Source organism: Schistocerca gregaria, chromosome 3 (genome assembly GCF_023897955.1).
Source record: "Schistocerca gregaria isolate iqSchGreg1 chromosome 3, iqSchGreg1.2, whole genome shotgun sequence".
NCBI classification, from domain to species: Eukaryota; Metazoa; Arthropoda; class Insecta; order Orthoptera; family Acrididae; genus Schistocerca; species Schistocerca gregaria.
This window is the reverse complement of record NC_064922.1, coordinates 423,139,760-423,160,753: the sequence shown is the minus strand read 5'-3', so window position 1 is coordinate 423,160,753 and position 20,994 is coordinate 423,139,760. Positions and strand designations below refer to the sequence as shown.

The 20,994-nt window shown below is 43.9% G+C and overlaps 1 protein-coding gene across 1 annotated transcript in view; it reads left to right on the top strand.

Moving 5' to 3' along the window:
- Window positions 1-20,994, top strand: part of LOC126354769 (UPF0489 protein C5orf22 homolog) — a 1,899,147-nt gene that overhangs the window by 1,155,666 nt on the left and 722,487 nt on the right. Inside the window, exon 4 of the mRNA XM_050004662.1 lies at window positions 18,141-18,256. Coding sequence (XP_049860619.1) covers window positions 18,147-18,256 — 110 coding nt within the window. The 5' untranslated portion in view covers window positions 18,141-18,146. The remainder of the gene's footprint in view (window positions 1-18,140; window positions 18,257-20,994) is intronic.

The window sequence follows — 20,994 nt, the reverse complement described above, 5'->3', positions numbered from 1 at the left end:
TGGGAGGCTGAACGCTCGCCAGTATGTGAAAGCAACAGTAAAGCTTCATCCATGAACGGGGTACCTAATCGTATCTTCCGTCGAGATAACGCAATACCCCACACGGTAGTTCACGCAACAAAATCTCTAAGGAATATACCGATCCTTGACTGACCGGTTCTGTCCACTGACTTGTTATCCGTAGACCACGTCTGATGAGCGACAGGAAGACGTATAGGCCTACTTTAACTCAGAAATCGTCATGAACTGACACGTCATTTGTGCCATAAGAGTGCTTTTTTACCTACAATTTTAATCATTTAATACCAATTATTTGATAAAAATATTCATGAAGTATGACAAACGTCCCACTCGTTCTTCAAGATGTAACACTTTTCATTTTCGTCAATGTAAGACAGATTTTATACAGGGAAGTGTACCAGTGATTTACGTGCTGATCGTAGATCGTATTAGGGAGACGTGGGATTCAAATCTTTTTCACTCATTACTTGCTTTTTCTGTAGTTGTTATAAAGAATTTCAGGTTAATCATGGAGTTCACGACCAATACATTTCCTGCTCCAGCTAAGTTAGTGTTCTGAGAACGATAGATAACCTTAATGTCGACTGAGCTTGTAACGAAACCTACTTGAAACGGATGCACCTACCAGTTTTTGTCACGGTATATGATATCGTATTAGAGTATTTCCCATACGTGTGAGTGTACAAAGAATTTGTGAATGGCCACGCGGGATTAGCCGAGCGGTCTTCGGTGCTGCAGTCATGGACTGTGCGGCTGGTTCTGGCGGAGGTTCGAGTCTTCCCTCGGGCATGGGGGTTTGTATTTGTCCTTAGGATAATTTAGGTTAAGTATTGTGTAAGCTTAGGGACTGGCGACCTTAGCAGTTAAGTCCCATAAGATTTCACACACATTTGAACATTTGAATTTGCGAACAACACAGTACTCAGTGACTGCTATATTATTGTTAGGTAAAACCAAATGTGTTGTGAAGTGTACCTACATTTTTGCTCATGCGTGAATGAAGAAACGACTTGAAATTGCAGTTCATCAGATTTTGTAGCATTCGAAAATGTATCAAACTATAGAAACAGTTCTCGACCTATTAAATGTTCTTGTTTGTCAGCTTAGCACCTACGAACAGCATATCAATATTGAAGTTGCTATACACAAGTACAAGGTGACTTGTATTTCAGGTTAAGCTTTAAGTCGCTTGCAGCTGAACGGAAGCCTTTTGAGTTGTGGTACATAACAGCGCCTATGCTGGTGGAGAGTAAGGTTCCCATTGAAGGACTCATACAGCTTTTCTGCTGAATTTGAAAGTAACGCTCAACAAGGTTTGTATTATTCTTTGCGCGGGGGTGGAAAAACTACGAGTATTGGGAGAAATGGCAGAAATGTTGGCCAGTACGCATCAGTTGTGCAAGAAAGAAAGGAAGGAGGGAGTTCAGAATCTAACGCCCCGTCCACATCGAGGTCATTAGAAAAGGAGCACAGGCCCGGATTGTGGAAGGAAATAGACGGTGCCCTTTCGAAAGGAACGAGCCCAGCATTTGCCTTAAGCGAGTTAGGTGATTCAAGGAAGGCATAAATCGGGATGCTCAGATGAGGATTCCAACCGCCGTCCTCCCGCACACGATTCCAGTGTTCTTATCGGTTTGTCACCTTGCTCGGTTCTTCAGGACAATAAACATCTACAATAACACGTACAGAGTCACTGTTCTGTCTGTCGTACAAAACAAGCATTATTCGCGCCTCTTTTTCCATCCAATACTCCTTTTGGCACTATTTTCACTAACATGGATTCTAGCCACGAAACTGAGAAATTATTAATTCTTTGGCCTTACATTTAGGTGAATGAAGAGATGATTCTTTTGGGCGGCCGTAGTGGCATGGCGGTTCTAGGCGCTACAGTCTGGAACCGCGCGACCGCTACGGTCGCAGGTTCAGATCCTGCCTCGGGCATGGCTGTGTGTGATGTCCTTAGGTTAATTAGGTTTAAGTAGTTCTAAGTTCTAGGGGACTGATGACCTCAGCAATTAAGTACCATAGTGCTCAGAGCCATTTGAACCAATTTTTGATTCTATTGATGAAGCCACTGCCCATTCCCAGCCATATCCTCGTTCAATTTAACTAGTGTTTCTTTTTAACCAAAGAACAGCGCCGTTTGCATGAAATTTCTTCATACTGAGATCGTGTTTCGAATCTTACACGTAATTTTCAAGCGCTTTCGGTTAATCTTATGACACAGCAGTGAACTGACGAAACTCAAATTCCGACATTAGCCGCAATCGCGTATTAAAATAAATTCAACGGTGACAAGTGAAAATTTGTGCCTGACTGGGATTCGAACCGGGATATCTCGCTTTCCGCAGGCTGCTTCGGCTATCGGAGCACGCTTCCCGTTCAGCCCTAATTCCCAACTTGTCGCACGCTACATATGTAGCGCCACCAGTCCACTAGCCTCATTGCTTGCAGCCTCACGCTGATTCCCGCAATACGTTTCACGAAGAGTGAACCTACACTGAATAATCATTAAGTGCCGTCAAGGCGCGTATATTTATATGTGTGGTGTCTGCTCTTCCGGACTATGTCTTCGATTTAAGTTTCTTTTCTTTCTATATTCCTTTCTCCTTTCTTTTAATAAGTGTGGCGCGCCGTTACGCTACAATATACTTAATTACACTGGCTTAGTTGGGCAAGAGTCTGGGAGTGTAATCAATTGGCTCTGAGTACTATGGGATATAACTGCTGAGGTCATCACTCCCCTGGAACTTAGAATTACTTAAACCTAGCTAACCTAAGGACATCACACATATCCATGCCCGAGGCAGGATTCGAACCTGCGACCGTAGCGGTCGCGTGGCTCCAGACTGTAGCGCCTAGAACCGTAGCGGTCGCGCGGCTCCAGACTGTAGCGCCTAGAACCGCTAGGCCACTCTGGCTCGCGGAGTGTAATCGTCAGTGGCCTATTCAAAAGAAAAAAAGACATCACAGAGACTTTAGTTTGGAAAATTTAAATCTAGATTGCTGAAAGCGAATATGAAACCCAGTTCTTCCGAAGGCGATCCGGGTGGTTCAGTCACTGCAGCACCGCGCTTCTCCATCTGCTAGCACAGCGTCGCGATTCACGTGGCTAGCCACAGCTGAAATTTCATTAATGTAATCTAACTGAGGAATAAGAAATTTCTCGGAACATTGTCCTACGGAAACAAGTAGCCGGTAAAATTATATCAAAATTATTTCAATAAAACAGTCTTGATCGCATGTTTGTTGTAAATTTGCTTTGGTGTCCGGTGTCGGTCATTTATGAGACCGTTATCAGACCACTCGTTACTTCTTAGTTACTGCAGGTGTAGGTGGCGTGGAGCATGCCACTTTGGAGCCGTATGGAGCACGCACTCCTACATCAGAAGGAGTTTATACTCTTGACTTAATTTTAACTTGTCTTAAAAATTCTTTTATCGTATCTGAGGTGACTTCAGTCACTTGTATTTAGGAGATGGTTATGGATGGCGACCCTCGTGTTGTTTTCTTTTCCTTTTCTTTTTTTTTTTTAAATAATAAACCATCATTGGACTGTATATTACTGTATTTTTCTTTTGTACTATCTTGATTTCGGCTTTTACGACATTATCGAGTACAATGCTAAAAGTTCTTTGGCCATTAACACATCATATCCGATGAAGTCAACCCAAAGCTGACTTACCGCATATGACGTATTAATAGTCTAAGAACGTTTAGCATTTATACTCGATATGGGGTAAAAATCGAAATCGATATAATACAGAAGAAAAATAAAGTGATATACTGTCAAATAGCGGGTTGTTTTATCAAAAAATGCTGCATGACTGTAGCTCAGAACCATCGAAAACCTCGTTTGGTTGTAGCAGTAGTAGTTGAACGAGGGTTGGAGCTTAAATAGTGGACCTATTTATTCACAACCGATGCGAAAGAGTTGCATGTTTGAACCTGCTACCACCGAGCGAGGTGGCGCAGTGGTTAGCACACTGGACTCGCATTCGGGAGGACGACGGTTCAATCCCGTCTCCGGCCATCCTGATTTAGGTTTTCTGTGATTTCCCTGAATCGCTTCAGGCAAATGCCGGGATGTTTCCTTTGAAAGGGCACGGCCGATTTCCTTCCCCATCCTTCCCTCACCCGAGCTTGCGCTCCGTCTCTAATGACCTCGTTGTAGACGGGACGTTAACCACTAAGATCCTCCTCCTCTTGAACCTGTTACCGTCCCTCAAAGCAGTCACCAGCGTTGTGTAGAATCCGTTGCCAGCGATTGAAGGCGACGTATACCGTTAGCAGAGCCTGTTCTGTTGATGATGTGAATGGAACGGTCTACTGCCTGTCGAATCTGTGGAACAGTTCTGGAGCGAATGCCACGGAGTGGTTCCTTCATCTTCGGAATCAAACCAGAGGCACCAGGACTTAAGTCGTAATACTGTTCGTTTTTCAAGTACCGCCTGCGACCAGCTTTGCGAAAGAAGCGGCGATACCTTCTGCGCAACCCACCCATTATTTTGTACGACAATGCACCGGCGCATACAGCGCAAGCCGTGGCTGCTGTCTTCGGTCGATGGGACTGGGAAGTACTGTACCATCCACCATACTCCCCACACTTAAGTCCTTGTGACTGTGATTTGATTCCGAAGATGAAGAAACCACTTCGTGGCATTCGATTCAAAAAAATGGTTCAAATAGCTCTGAGCACTATGGGACTTAATATCGTAGATCATCAGTCCCCTAGAACTTAGAACTACTTAAACCTATCTAACCTAAGGACATCACACATATCCATGCCCAAGGCAGGATTCGAACATTCGCTTCAGAATTGTTCCAGACATTCGACTGGCAGTAGACCGCTCCATTCGCACCCTCAACAGAAGAGGCTCTGCTAACGGTGTACTACGCCTTCCACATCGCTGGCAACGGGCTCTGCACAACGCTGATGACTACTCTGAAGGACAGTCACTCTGTTTAAGTTCCAGCCCTCGTAGCGGTAGCAGCAGGAATGGTAGTAGTAGTTGTTCTTGTTGCGGTATAATATTGAATTAGTGAGATATGTGTTGCGATGTTCGTAACTGATCTGATGTTCCCTTAAAATCAGATTGTTGATCAGGACTGTTGATCGTGGCTGCTTTGATACTCACGTAGACTTTTGATATGGTGCCTTGTGAAAGCTTCAGCGCTCCCATGATTTCAGAGATTATTCACCCTTACACATGACCATGATGACTGCAGTGAAACAGGCTGATAGTGTTTAGATCATTCTGTAAGTAGCTGTCTCTCTGGCAGGCAGTACGGTGACTTGATAATTCATGGACAAAAATACAACGAACTAATAATAATGTGCCCTCTCTCTCTCTCTCTCTCTCTCTCTCTCTCTCTCTCTCTCTCCCTCCCTCCCTCTCCCCCCCTCTCTCTCTTTCTCTTTCTCTCCCTCTCTCTCCAACACAGAACTTACATTTTCTCGATCAATAGAGAAAGCTTTCATGTGCATCAAAATAGATATTCTTCCAACGATAGAGTAATATCCTAAATAATGCTTGATTTTTTGGGGTTCTAGCCATATTTAAAAGTAAATTTCCAGTACAGGCAATGGCGAAGCGGGAACTCTGTAATTCATATCCAGATGACATTTTCCACTGGACCTGGCTAAAATACAGAGAAATGTGTACGAAACTCGGGGTGAAACGTTGCGGATAGCCGAAGCTTCCAACAGTTTGCGAGGCGCAATAGTGAATCCCAGTTACTAACGATCAGTATCGGCAAATGGAACATATCGTTTTGGTATTTTTGTATGAGCTATTGTATCAGCTCGTTAATACCACTGGAAACACGCCAATGCGTTGTTCTGTATCTACATACAGCACATACTCCCCAATCCACTGCACAGTATATGGCGGACGTTACTTCGTACCAGTATTATTCGGCTTCCTTTTCCATTTCACTAGCGCATTGAGCGAAGAAAAAATAACTGTTTTTATGCCCCTGTAAGCGCCATTACCTACGTTATCTTTTTCTAATGACCTCTATGCGAGATGTAAGATGGCCGCACAGTCTTCTTCTTCTTCAAAATAAATAAATAAAGAAATAAATAAATGTGTGAAATCATATGGGACTTGACTGCTAAGGTCATCAGTTCCTAAGCTTACACACAACTTAACCTAAATTATCCTAAGGACAAACACACACACCAATTCCCGAGGGAGGACTCGAACCTCCGCCGGGACCACTTCTTCGAATGCAGGTCCTTTACATTTGCCCAACAGGTTGCGACCGAACTACCCTGCCTTTTTTCAAAAATTCTCTTTTAAGTTCCCAGGGCATTTGTGTTACAATTTCGTATGGGTTACACCGAACAGTTACGATACTTCCTACACACGTTTTTTAATTCGTTCGATGTCTGTTGTCATGTCTGCTTGGTAAGGAATCCAAACACTAGAACAGTACCCTAGAATTGGTAGTATTACCTTCTTGTATGCGATTTACTTTAGAGATGCAGTTAGATTTTCAAAGAATTTATTGCAACAGATCTGTCTTCCATTCGTCTTTCAATTGGTGATTTTACTTGATCGTCTCATTTCATCCGACTTCTTATTACTGTTAAAAAGTTATACGATGTGGCACGCTGAAGATGTGCACTAACCTTGTAGTTAGATGCTAGCGAGTTCTACCGTTTTTACAGTACTGCCTTTCGTTTAAAAGGCAACTATTATTCATTGCAATAAGTAGAAATTAGTCCAAGTCTTCCCACAATTCCATACGATAGACCAACAGCGATGTTTAGCTGTATACCGTCAGTCAATAAGCGTGTAGTGCTGCTGTTCCTATTTGGTAAATCCTTCATTTTTATTGAAAATATCAGTGCTTCTATTATGTTACACTGGAGCACATCTGATGTTTCTTACGTTTCTATCCAGTACTCCGTTTTTAGTCAAATATTTACCGAATAATTCATGTATTTGCGAAGATACTTCTATTCGCTGTATCTTAGTTACACCTATTTGATACAGTGTCGAATCCCTTTCGGATATCTAGGAAGACGAATCATACTCGTTCACCTGCGTTTGTTGTATATAAGACGTTGTCTACGAATAAAGCAAGCGGTGCTTCACCCCAGAAGTTTTTCTCTGAAAACGTGCTAATTCTTTGAGAGAAGGTTGTTTTTCTACAGCAAAATCACAAGTGTTTGACCTTATAATCTACACTGAGATAACAAAAGTAATGGGATAGCGATACGCACATATACAGATATACAGATATCAGTATCGCGTACACAAAGTATATAAGGGCAGTGCATTGGCGGAGCTCTTATTTGCACTAAGATGAGCTCTTTGGAAAGATGCCCGATATGGTTACGGCCTCACGACAGGGATTAACACACTTTGAACGCGGTGTGGTAGCTGGAGCTAGATGCATCGGACTTTCCATTTGAGAAATCGTCAGCCGATTCAGTATTCCGAGATTAACAGTCTCACGAGTGTGCCCAGAACACTAAATTTCAGGCATTACCTCTCACCAAGGACAACGCAGTGGCTGACAGCCTTCATTTAACGACCAAGAGCAGCGGCATCTGCGCGATGTTGTCAGTGCTAAAAGAAAAGCAACTCTGCGCGAAATAACCGCAGAAATCAGTATGGGACGTACGAAGATCGTATCCGTTAGGAAAGCGCGGCGAAATTTGGCGTTAATGGGCTATGGCAGCAGACGACCGACGCGAATGTCTTCCCTAACAACATGACGTCGCCTGCAGTGCATCTCCTGGGCTTGTGACCATATCGGCTGGACGCTAGATTACTGGAAAGCCGTATCCTAGTCAGATGAGTCAATCCCAGATGGTAAGAGCGGTTTTAGGCGCTTCAGTCCGGAACTGCGCTGCTGCTACGGTCGCAGGTTCGAATCTTGCCTCGGGCATGGATGTGTGTGATGTCCTTAGCTTAGTTAGGTTTAAGTAGTTCTATGTCTAGGGGACTGATGACCTGAGATGTTAAGTCCCATAGTGCTTAGATCCATTTGAACCATTTTGAATCAGATGCTAAGGACTGGTGGTAGCGTTCGAGTGTGGTGCAGACTCCACGAAGTCATGGACCCAAATTGTCAACAACGCACTGTGTACGCTGGTGGTGGCTCCATAATGATATAGGCTGTGCCTATCTGGAATGGTTATTAACCCAATTTGTAAATTAAAAACTCTGTCATAATATACTCATTAAGATGTTTTATCTTATTTTAGAAGTTTAACGCTATAATACAAACGTCACAATGAAAACTGTGTATTTGTCCTCAGGCGAGCAAACATCGGGACTTCTTTCATCCAGTATTTGTGAATTTAGAAACTTCCAGCAAACTTAATACCTAATTTCAAGCCTTCGCGATACGTTTTATTGTTATCAACCTCCACAAAGTGATGAAAAGAAAAAAAAAAGCTTTAGCTTTCCTTTCATTACATTCTCACTGTTCATGAAGTCAAACTTCAGTATCGGGCATTACGTTTTAATTTATTACTTGTTTAATACCTAATTTCAAGCCTTCGCGATACGTTTTATTGTTATCAACCTCCACAAAGTGATGAAAAGAAAAAAAAAAGCTTTAGCTTTCCTTTCGCTACATTCTCACGGTTCATGAAGTCAAACTTCAGTATCGGGCATTACGTTTTAATTTATTACTTGTTTAATACCGACTATAATCGCAGCATACTTTGCAGAGAGTTTCTGTATATAGTACTGAATTAATATTATATCATTGTGCAAATCATTCTCCAGGAGATATGAAGTCGGAGATATTGAGATGCATAAAGAATCGGCTTTTGCTTAAAATTAAGCGCAAGTTGCCCAGATCATATTCGTCCAGTGTTTCATAATGAGAGCACTTAGCTGCCTACAACAAATTCTAAGCATAATTTCAAACCTTTCTGAACTTTTCCGCGCTTTCATGCTTCGCGTCAGCTGTATAACACATTTATAAGGTAATCAGACTTTCGAAGCTGTCTTATACGCGGAAGTTACATACTTTAAAGACTCGGGGTTTTACTGGTATGCTGTAGTTTCCTGCAGCACACGGACGTCTGCGATGTCGGTGTGTAATTTTGTGCATTCGATCATGAGTGACCGGAGCTGTTTTCCAATCACACCGGACCATTCGCTGCGGGAGCGATTCTCGATAAATATGAGCTAGAAAGGGAACTCACTCAGCTTCGTATTCAGTGTAAAATCTGCGTGCAACCCTTGTGGGCCTGCTGTTTCGTGGGCTTTTAGTAGTCTTAACTGTTTTTCAACGACTGGGGTGCTAACATTGGTCATCTCATTTGTGAGTCTGTGTGACGACCCAACGCTGGCCCTGTGGTAGCCCTTGCGTGAATACCTGTTTAAATTTGCAATTTAAAATTTCTGTCGTCTTTTTGTTGCCTAATTGTTGACACCAGGCAGATCTACGACAGATTAAATGATTTGTATTCTTTCATTGACTTTACGTATGACCTTCGTTAGATTTTGCGATCTACCTTTCGCAAGGAACTGTCTGATAATTACTGTAGGTTTCGCATATTTTTCGGACGCACTAATTGCTATTAACGTTTCTGTGTGGTTGGAACTGATATGCCCATGTGTTGTTCAGTTATGAGCCTTGCCTAGAATTGTACGTACTGAGCAACGGATCGTATAGCAACATTACAGCGGGTGACGAACGAGATCATTCATGACAGCATACACCGGGTCAACCGTCCTCCACTGGCAAACTTTCAGAGACAATAGTATCGACCAAAACAAGCAAAAAAGGCAAGTAAACATAGGCTTTAAGGTGCTCACCTTCAGAGCTACGAGCAATTGTTCATCCTCGCTTCTGTGAAACACGTTTCGTCATGGCTCTTAAGGTATGTATTTTAATGCCTATGTTTACTGCGTGCTTTTTGTTATTTATGACCTTACTACCGCATCACAAAATATGGAATGCAAAGAGGTTGCAGCAGAAGAGATGTGTTTCAGATTATCCAATGCGAACCGGTGCTCATAGCTCTTAAGGTATGCATTTCAAAGCCAATGTTTACTGTTTTTCTTTTCTTGTTTTGGTCCGTACTACCATCTCTGAAGCTTTGTCGGTGGAGTTCTTGTTCACCCTCCATAGAGTTAAGGTATTGTTTTGTGTAACTCTCGATTTTTTTCACATTGAAAGCGAATGAAACGGTATGTTTTCCATTTTATCTCCAAAAGCACACTAAGATCTTAGCAAGAAGTATACTGTACTGTGGCAGCAAAGCCTGAACAGTTAAGGGAAAACATGCGGAAAAACTAAGAGATTCCGAAATTAAGTTCTTGATACCAACACGTCTTTACGCCATATGTGAAGACCTGTTTCAGGAGCTTGAAAGGTGACCCATCACCCAAAGAGAATCACAAAAAGAAAAAAAAACTGGAGAAAATATCTATAACGAATGAGCTCAAAGAGGATCCTGTAGTCCATGCTACAGTACTACCCCAATGGCCTGAGATGTCTTGGTTAACCAATGAAAATGTGACAGGAGAACTTTTCGACGAGACCGTTACAGGCCAAGAGACCTAACAGACCGAAGAAAAAGATTTATGTTATTATTATCAATCTAACACGCATCTTCACTTGCAACACACGTGAAATTCTTATTTAAGGTAAAAAAATGAAACAGATATTTTGCGGCAATCGTTACAATTTGCTTTTTAAGTTCTCTAATTTACACCCAAAAGCAGTTCAAATAATTCATCGGCATAGAACATAGACCATTTGCTGCAGTAAATAGTTAAATGAGTTTGAGTTGTCTAAATAAATTATAGTTCATGGACACATTGGAAACGTTTCTATTTTTTCGTCTTCGTTCATTTAATTTTTGTAAATCGATATTTTGCGTTTGTTGGCAATGCTTTTGCTTTTACACCTCTACAACGTTGTTATTCATTTCATATCAGCACAATAAAAGATTTTTATAAAGAAAAGAACGTGTTGCCTGGTGGATCTCGGTGTTAGGTGTCTCAGTTATAAAAGTGCATCCTTACAGATCCGAAAATCTCTGGTTCTATCCTCACTTGGTCTTAAGATTCCCATGTGTCATTTATCACTTGTTATAGTAACGTTTATTGCTATGAAAATCGTGGAGTTGCTGTGTGCTTCAGACTCCACTTTAAACTGTTGGTCCTTGTCGCTGGCTAAGTCAGTTCAATGGCCTCATAAAGACAACGGCGTACCACATCCAACACTATCATGACTACGAGGTGCGACAATAAAGCAATGAGACTGATTTCCTTTGCAAGATGTGGCAACCCTGTGGGCTTTCGTAGGCACAATATCTTTGACCTTGGTCTATAAGCTGCTTCTAGTCCAAGCGGCACTTCGATGCAACTGCTCAGTCGTGAGTTGTGCTGTAACAAGTTAACACGTGTTTGTGTCTCTCGCCACGGAGATGGGACAGCATAATACTGCGCAACGGTATGCCATTTATTTTTGTGTTAAATTGGGTGAAAAGGCGACGACAACTTACGGTAAGCTTCAGAAGGCTTTTGGAGAGGAGGTTATGTCAAGAGCTCAAGTTTTTCGGTGATATAAAATGTTTAGTGAAGGCAGAACGAATGTTGAAGATGAAGAGCGCAGCGGACGACCATCAACCTCACGGACGGATGTCAACTTGGCCAGGGTGCGTGAACTCGTACGATCTGATCGAAGATTATCCGTGAAAATGATTGCAGAAGAACTGAACATCAATCGAGAAACAGTTCGTCTAATAATAACTGAAGATCTTGGTATGAGAAATATTTGTGCAAAAATGCTCCCCAAAAATCTCGCACCACTACAGCGAGAAACATGGAAAAATGTGGCAGCCGATCTGTTAGAGCCAACGGAAATTAATCCAGAATTGTTGAGCCATGTTATCACTGGTGTTGAAATTTGGTTTTTTCAGTACTATCCAGAGACAAAACGCCAAAGTTCGCAATGGTGCTCAAAGGGATCACCAAGACCAAAAAAAGCTCGTATGTCAAAGTCAAAAGTGAAATGCATGCTTGTGTGCTGTTTTGATTCCATAGGGGAATTGTTCATAAAGAGTGAGTGCAAACAGTTAACCAATATTACTACAAAGAAATTTTAGAAAGACTTCGTAAAAGAGTTCTCCGTGTCCGTGCCAACATTGCTGATAGTTGGATTCTGCATCACGATAATGCTCCATCCCATACTGCTCTGTCGGTACAGCAATTTTTAACCTCAAAACAAATTTCAGTACTACCACAGCCACCTTATTCACTAGATATCGCTCCGTGCGACTTTTTTCTATTTCCAAGAACCAAAACGGCGATCAAGGTACATCATTTTCAAACAACACAAGATGTTCAAAAAACTGTGACGAGGGTTTAGGAGGATATCACAGACGATGAGTTCCAGAAATGTTACCATCAATGGCAGAAGCGCTGGAAAAAGTGTGTGCAATCAGAAGGGAACTACTTTGAAGGAGACAACACTAAAATTGACTAAAACTGTAAGCAACATTTTCTTTCACAACAGTCTCCTTGCCGGCCGCAGTGGACGAGCGGTTCTAGGCACTTCAGTCTGGGAACCGTGAGACCGCTACGGTCGCAGTTTCGAATCCTGCCTCGGGCATGGATGTATGTGATGTACTTAGGTTAGTTAGGTTTAAGCAGTTCTAAGTTCTAGGGGACTGATGACCGCAGATGTTAAGTCCCACAGTGCTCAGAGCCATCTGAACCATTTGAACAGTCTCGTTACTTTATTGTCGCACTTCATAGAAAAGTACTGTGGTGTTCAAACCACCTCTCATGTAGGTGACAACCGTAACTTTAATTACCGTTACTCCAAACTCCGAGAAGGCGTAAGTGCCGTATCTTGCTCCTCCCCACACCCCGCTGCCGCCTCCGTCACTCCTCTTCGTGCTTGCTCAGACTAATGGTTGAAGCTATTGTGCCAGTGTGTTGTTCAGTTAAGAACTAGGCCTAGATGGTACTGACCAATCAAGCGATCGTATAGCGACTTCTCATCGGACGGGGGACGTGACGAAATGAAAGTCCACGCGAGGCAGGGCCCACACAGCGTGTTGTGCAGATTTGCGAGTGGCGCAGTGCGGCCGCCGGCGTATTTCAGCGCCGCCTGCTCGTTGGGGCGCTGGCTTCACACTAGGCTGGAGCCGGCGGTGCTATCTGGAAAGCATCCAGCGCTGGCGCCCGCCGCCGCTCGCGTCTACCTCATTGCGTTTTACGCGCGGCGGATCAGCTGCCACGCGCCCATATGCCGCGCCGTTTATCGCTCCAGGCAGCCTGCCTCGCGTTTCTTCCGCAAAGCTGTTGAGCGGCTCCGCGCGCGCTCTCGGCTCTCCAACTTTGACTCTCTCGTCACCTCGGCTTCTCACGCGAAACGTAAACCCCTCCCTCTATTCATATGCCCGGCGTGTTGGTTTTGCGATGCAGTTTGTCAGCAGCATCCTGTCGCCGAGACGCGCTACGAAGAAAACGTCGGCAAAGCTTGTGGCGCAGATGGAAATGGAGTAGCTTAAGGGTTACCACGCACCTCCGGAGTGAAGGCAAATGAGGAGGATAGCTTGTCGGTGATTCTCTGCTCGTGGCAGTCATAAACGCAGATTAACCAAGTACAGCATCTCATCGGAAATAGGACAACCCTATTGAGCACTATATGTCACGAGAGACGGATCCACCAGTATAAAAAGCGGGAGGGGGGGGGGGGGGAGGGGAGTAGTGCGTTGTCTGCAGAGGAGCAGTAACTGCGCTATGGGCCGTGTTCTAGGTCGGCGATTAGTCTTTGGATGACGCCTGAAAACAGATTCATCAGGCACAGTTCAACAGTTCAGTCCTTCTAAATCTGCACAAGTCGACAGTAAGGTGGGGGGGGGGGGGGGGGGCGCGTACGACAGCTCAAACCCTAAATCGCCCGCCGCTGTGGCCGAGCCGTTCTGGGTGCTTCAGTCCGGAACCGCGCTGCTGCTATGGTCGCAGGTTCGAATCCTGCCTCGGGCATGGATGTTTGTGATTTCCTTAAGTTAGGTTTAAGTAGTTCTAAGTCTAGGGGACTGATGACCTCAGATGTTAAGTCCCGTGGTGCTTAGAGCCAAGGCCTAAATCGCTCGCAGCAAATGGTGCGATGGTTCCTTTGAAAGAGCACGGCCGATTTCCTTCCCCACCCTTGACACAATTCGAGCTTCTGCTCAATCACTGATGACGTCGATGGGACGTTAAACCCAATCTTCCTTACCTCTTCCTCCTCCTCCTCCTCCTCCTCCTCCTCCTCCTCCTCCTTCTTCTTTTAAATTACGTTCAGCCTTTTATAACAATTATAACGCTAATTCATTCTAGCACTGAACACGTCATACAAATGTGTGGGGACTTTAAAATATTTCTGCTTTACTTGTATTTCATTTCTCTGCGACTAGTTCTTCTTAGACAGCCAACAATAACACAGAAGCGATTCGCCTTCGCAAACAGTATTTAAGCTGTCTACTACTATTGCAAAACAGAGGGAACCAATTCCGAATGATACAAATATTTCGGTGCTTTTTATAAATCAGACTAGCCCTGATAGCCCTTGAAAAAGGACGTTGTCAATTTCGTATCCATATTTATCTGGACGAACAGTCGAAGTGCAATCTTTAACCCTTCAGCAGAAAGGTAATTTGTTTTTTGATGGTTTTCCTTAATGGGATGGGAGAACGCTGGGATGGTTTCACCTCAGCTGAGTAACTAAGAGGGTTGCCCATAAACTAATGCACCGCATTTTTTTTTCTCAGCCGAAAACAATGCTATGAATGCGAAACGTTGCGTATGTATTATCTGAAGTCTACTAAGTCAGCGTGCCAAGTTTCCGTCACTTACGATAGATAGCGTAGGTGCGGGACAGTTTCAAAACGGCGTCTATAGGTGATGTACGTTACAAGCAACGAGTCGTCATTGAATTTCTCACTTCAGAGAACTAAACTATGGGGAATATTCACAAACGCTTGTGCAAAGTCTATGGAGCATCTGCTGTCGACAAAAGTACAGTCAGTCGCTGGGCACGGAGGGTGGGGTCATCAGAAGGCGCTTTAGCGGAGCTCCATGACTTGAAGCGGTCGGGGAGACCACCCACGGCTGTCACACCTGACATGTTGCTGCGTCATTCGCGAGGACGGACGCATTACGACTCCACAGTTGGCGCTGCATCTGTCAGTCACCAAAGGAAGTTTACAAAGTGCTCTGCTACCACGACAAGGACCGTTACCGACAGGACACACAGACCCTTGTTCCGCGGTGGAGGCAGGCCATAGAATGGGGTGGAAATTACATGCAAAAATAGGGTGTGTAGATAAAACACCATTCTTTCGTGTGTGTAATTCTCATTATGTTCAATAAAGAATTGCTGAAGGGAATAAATGCTGTACTTTACTTTCTGGGCAACACTCGTATTTGTTGATTGGCGACTCCACGGAGTGCTGTGTGCACAACGACCATATATGTTAAATTAAAAGGAAGGTCAGCGTTGGCCGTAATATTGACGTTTTATTGATAGCAGAATCGATTTTCGATCACATAGTGATCATCTTCGGTGCTGTACACATTATACTCAGCCACTGCTATCAAGTTGAACTTGAACATCAATATTACGACCAACGCTGACCTTCGTTTTAATTTAACTCGTATTTGTTTCGAGAGCATTATGAAAATATACCTCTCAGTGGACGTAAAATACACTCCTGGAAATGGAAAAAAGAACACATTGACACCGGTGTGTCAGACCCACCATACTTGCTCCGGACACTGCGAGAGGGCTGTACAAGCAATGATCACACGCACGGCACAGCGGACACACCAGGAACCGCGATGTTGGCCGTCGAATGGCGCTAGCTGCGCAGCATTTGTGTACTGCCGCCGTCAGTGTCAGCCAGTTTGCCGTGGCATACGGAGTTCCATCGCAGTCTTTAACACTGGTAGCATGCCGCGACAGCGTGGACGTGAACCGTATGTGCAGTTGACGGACTTTGAGCGAGGGCGTATAGTGGGCATGCGGGAGGCCGGGTGGACGTACCGCCGAATTGCTCAACACATGGGGCGTGAGGTTTCCACAGTACATCGATGTTGTCGCCAGTGGTCGGCGGAAGGTGCACGTGCCCGTCGACCTGGGACCGGACCGCAGTGACGCACGGATGCACGCCAAGACCGTAGGATCCTACGCAGTGCCGTAGAGGACCGCACCGCCACTTCCCAGCAAATTAGGGACACTGTAGCTCCTGGGGTATCGGCGAGGACCATTCGCAACCATGAAGCTGGGCTACGGTCCCGCACACCGTTAGGCCGTCTTCCGCTCACGCTCCAACATCGTGCAGCCCGGTGGTGTGGCGACAGGCGTGAATGGAGGGACGAATGGAGACGTATCGTCTTCAGCGATGAGAGTCGCTTCTGCCTTGGTGCCAATGATGGTCGTATGCGTGTTTGGCGCCGTGCAAGTGAGCGCCACAATCAGGACTGCATACGACCGAGGCACTCAGGGCCAACACCCGGCATCATGGTGTGGGGAGCGATCTCCTACACTGGCCGTACACCTCTGGTGATCGTCGAGGGGACACATAATAGTGCACGGTACATCCAAACCGTCATCGAACCCATCGTTCTACCATTCCTAGACCGGCAAGGGAACTTGCTGTTCCAACAGAACAATGCACGTCCGCATGTATCCCGTGCCACCCAACGTGCTCTAGAAGGTGTAAGTCAACTACCCTGGCCAGTAAGATCTCCGGATCTGTGCCCCATTGAGCATGTTTGGGACTGGATGAAGCATCGTCTCACGCGGTCTGCACGTCCAGCACGCTGGTCCAACTGAGGCGCCAGGTGGAAATGGCATGGCAAGCCGTTCCACAGGACTACATCCAGCATCTCTACGATCGTCTCCATAGGAGAATAGCAGCCTGCATTGCTGCGGAAGGTGGATATACACTGTACTAGTGCCGACATTGTGCATGCTCTGTTGCCTGTGTCTATGTGCCTGTGGTTCTGTCAGTGTGATCATGTGATGTATCTGACCCCAGGAATGTGTCAATAAAGTTTCCCCTTCCTGGGACAATGAATTCACGGTGTTCTTATTTCAATTTCCAGGAGTGTAGCTGATGATGATAAACACTTCGCAAAATTCGTCAAATTACTATCGCAACTTCGGTTTGAGGCTCCTAAGCTGATTCTTTTTCTCTTCACAGATAAGTTTACGCCAAGTGATTTAAGTAATCACTACGGGGAATCAAGATCCCCCCCTCCGCCGCCTCCACAGCGTCTGTGTTGTGTGCGCATACAACTACCCAGCATCATTGGAGTACTCTCCGTAATTTTTCAGAAAATATTACTGTGCGCAATTGTTAGTATACCTCTTAAGAGTGAGGACGTCTTTAATGCAAGAGATGGGTCAACATGTGTCATGTATCGCAAGGAGAAATTTAACAATGGGCGAATTTTAGCTGTAGTTTCATGATCCTCTGGAACCTCACTCTAGTGGCCCAAGCCACAGTGGTGCCATTTCGTACACCATGTGTACCAAGGCCTAGCATTAGTTGGCGTGAAGTGCGAGTTGCTACCACGCAGTAATGTACTCTGATGAGCCACAACATTATGATCATTTGCTTCATACCGTGCTGGTCCACCTTTGGAACGGAGTGCAACAACGATTCTGCGTGGCTTGTATTCGATAAGCCCTTGGTTTTCGGAGATATGCGTCACCAGATACCTCCGCAAAGACCACGCCATTCCCATAAATCAATTTACACTTCAGTAAAAAATGTTTAAAAAAATCACACGAATTTCTTAGATACACTAAACGGCTGTTCGGGTTAGTCTGCTTTGGATGGTCTGTCGTGACCTGTACTTAAAATACCAGTGTTCTGTTTTATAGAATTTCTTTCCATAGAATCGTCGAGGTATCACTGTGCGCTAAAGTAAACGTAATGTAACACCCGCTGTTTACAGCTGATAATATATTTTTCATGCTGAAGAATGACGCTACTAACGATCTCAAATTTCTTATCTTCCAGGACAGACTCCTTGTGAAATATTGACATTACCAAAACTCAGTTTGTGCTGTCTATATGCCCTACGTATCGCGTAGCATCTGTAAGAGGTTTTCTTGTTTGTTTCCAGGCTGTGATGACGGCAGTACGCCTAAGACAGCAGCAGGTCTCGGAACTAGAAGCTCTCTTCCAGCACCTGCAAGACCACGGCAGCCTGCCCGAAAACACCACTGGCGACCCAGCAAGGTGAGTTGTCTCAGTTTTCTGTATGACCGTCTCTTTCTCCTCTTAAAAGCAATAAGAATGGTACGTATCGTCTCTGAATATTCTCTTTTTGGATTCGGCAATTTTGGGTGAAAAGTGCATCACGAAAAGTGGTTAAGTTTTTCAGATGTCTTTGCGGACATCGGTTCTTCAGCAACACTTGCATTCATATTATGTCAGACACCCTGAGTTGGTACTTGTTATAACAAAAAAAGTGTTCTGCAACTTGATAGTAGATGTAGCAAATAATATTCAACAGATAACGCTCCATCATACGCGAGGACCAGCGTGGGGTAGTATAACATTCTGCCTTATTGCTTTCCACGGCTGTGTACGACAGAGCAGAACTCCTGAACGAGATGTTTACGTTTTCTTCGACTGCGGACCCTTTTATATCTTCTGGATTATTAGATTTTCGCTTTATGCTTTGCTGATGCTCCCACTTATCGCACTGTCTTACAACATTTTGCTCCCAGATGCTCTTACCTACTTTGTCAATGAAGCTATCGACATATTGCTGAAAATGTTGGAGACGAGACCTGAAATAAGAATAAAGGAGGGGCGAGAGCCATGCGCAAAAACAGCCGTCTCAGCATCGGGTACCAAAACACGATCGTCATGCTTAATGACCCCGTCTCGCAAACAAAACAGCAACAGAGTCCAGCTTGCCATCGTTACACAATACTGCAGAATGTCTTAGCGCTGCCACATTTCGAATGATTACACGACAGGAAGATCCTGCCTATCAAATAATAGTCCAGTGACGTAAACAATTCACTTGAAACAGCTGTAATATGATCGATTTGCAAATGCCCAACGTGGCCAAAGAGGTTATTGTATTTTTATGTTCAGATTTGGTCCTACATTCGATACGCGAAGATCTGAATTACACGATTTTGTGCTTTCTCTGACCGCTTGTGAACGACTCACACTCACAGGCAGCAACATACAGGTGTAGATGTGTACTCTTTCCAAAATGCTTCGTTTCTCGGAAACCACAGGCTGTGCCCAACGCCCTGCGTAGGTACTTGCTACCACAGTTCATGGAGCGACAACTTATTTGAATAATGCGAAGTTTACCACTCTTTCGTAATGATAGAACGTAGAGAAATCTTTTTTCTTCTCCTGTAAGTGAAACTAGGACTACGGTAATGGCACACCTAATATTTCGTACTTGAACGATCTCATTTTGTATCTCTAAGGCGGGGTGCTTCCCGTTAGATTCAGGTGGAATCATTTCCGTGCCGAGCCGCGAACACTTGCACCAATGGCTTATGTGTCATTACGGTAAGTCAATTATTATCCGCAATTTAGTTATATTTTTGTTTATTTTGGTAGTACTGTCGTTTTACGTTGATGACGCATACTTTATTTGTTGTTATATCTTTCCAGTTTTAAAGCTGCTAGGTTAGTTTCGTTATCGCTGCCGTGCTGTTAATCATGGTTGCTCCGCTGTCTTTTTGCACCAAAGAAGAGCAACGTTCAGTGATCCGCTTTTTGTGGTCGGAAGGCTTATCAGGGGCCGAAATTCATCGAAGACTTTCGGTGCAGTACGGGAACAGTGTTTTACCACAACGGAGTGTCTACGTATGATCGGAAAAATTCAAAAATGGTCGCACAAGTGTTACGCACGATGAAGGAGCCGGACGACCGTCTACCGCCAAAAATGAAGAAACCATTGACCGTTCACGTGAAATCATTCTCTTAGACGATTAACTATTGACTAAGTGGCACATCGTCTGCAAAAATCCACCTTCAGGCAAATTAATATTTAATATTGTTAAAGTTGTTTTCTAAAGTGTTCATCTAATAAGCGATTAAGACTAACTTTGTTTAACGAGCCGTATTTTATCTCAAGACACTCACCCTGATAGGCTCATGTTACTGTTACAAGAAGGTTCCGAGTTATCCTTTTATGAGATAGTGAAAGTACTTAAACTATTAATTACAATAATTAAAAGAATTTCTATATTTTATGGAGCAGTAGGATTTGGTTGTACAAATAGTCTTTGCGAATGAAGTCCTCCACGTGGTAGCAAAGTTCTTAAGTTCAGTCTATAGTAACAGAATATTTAACTGCAGTTTCATTTTGAAGTGAAATTTTCAAAGATTGTTAAAGTCATTTCTCGGAATCTAAAATGTGCTTCACAACAGTGATTATAAAAACAAAGTCTATGCTACAACAGTTTGAACACCAACCAATTCATATTGGTATAACAGGTTTGTAAATAGTGGTTTTGTTATGTATATTCCTCTTATGTATGTTGTTACTAATGTTTATTATCTAAAGAGTGTATCAAGAAATGAATTGTGAGACAGGACAGTTTTAGGGTTCCCGTCAGTGAACCATTAAGCTTCAGCGAAAGTTCGTACAAAACTTTATCACTGTTGGAGTATTTTTGCTATTAAAATCATTAGTTGCGTTATTTTACTTACTGTAATACATCCTGAATCACCATGTATAACTCATGCCATGAAATACAAAGGTTAACATACAATCTATGAAAATCGTTATCGTTAGTTTAAACAGCTTGGTAACTGTATCAACTCCTAAGCATCCCTAGGTCCACTGTTTCCGATGTGGTAGTGAAGTAGAAACGTGAAGGGACACGTACAGCACAAAAGCGTACAGGACGAACTCGTCTCTTGACTGACAGAAAATGGCTCTGAGCACTATGCGACTTAACTACTGAGATCATCAGTCGCCTAGAACTTAGAAC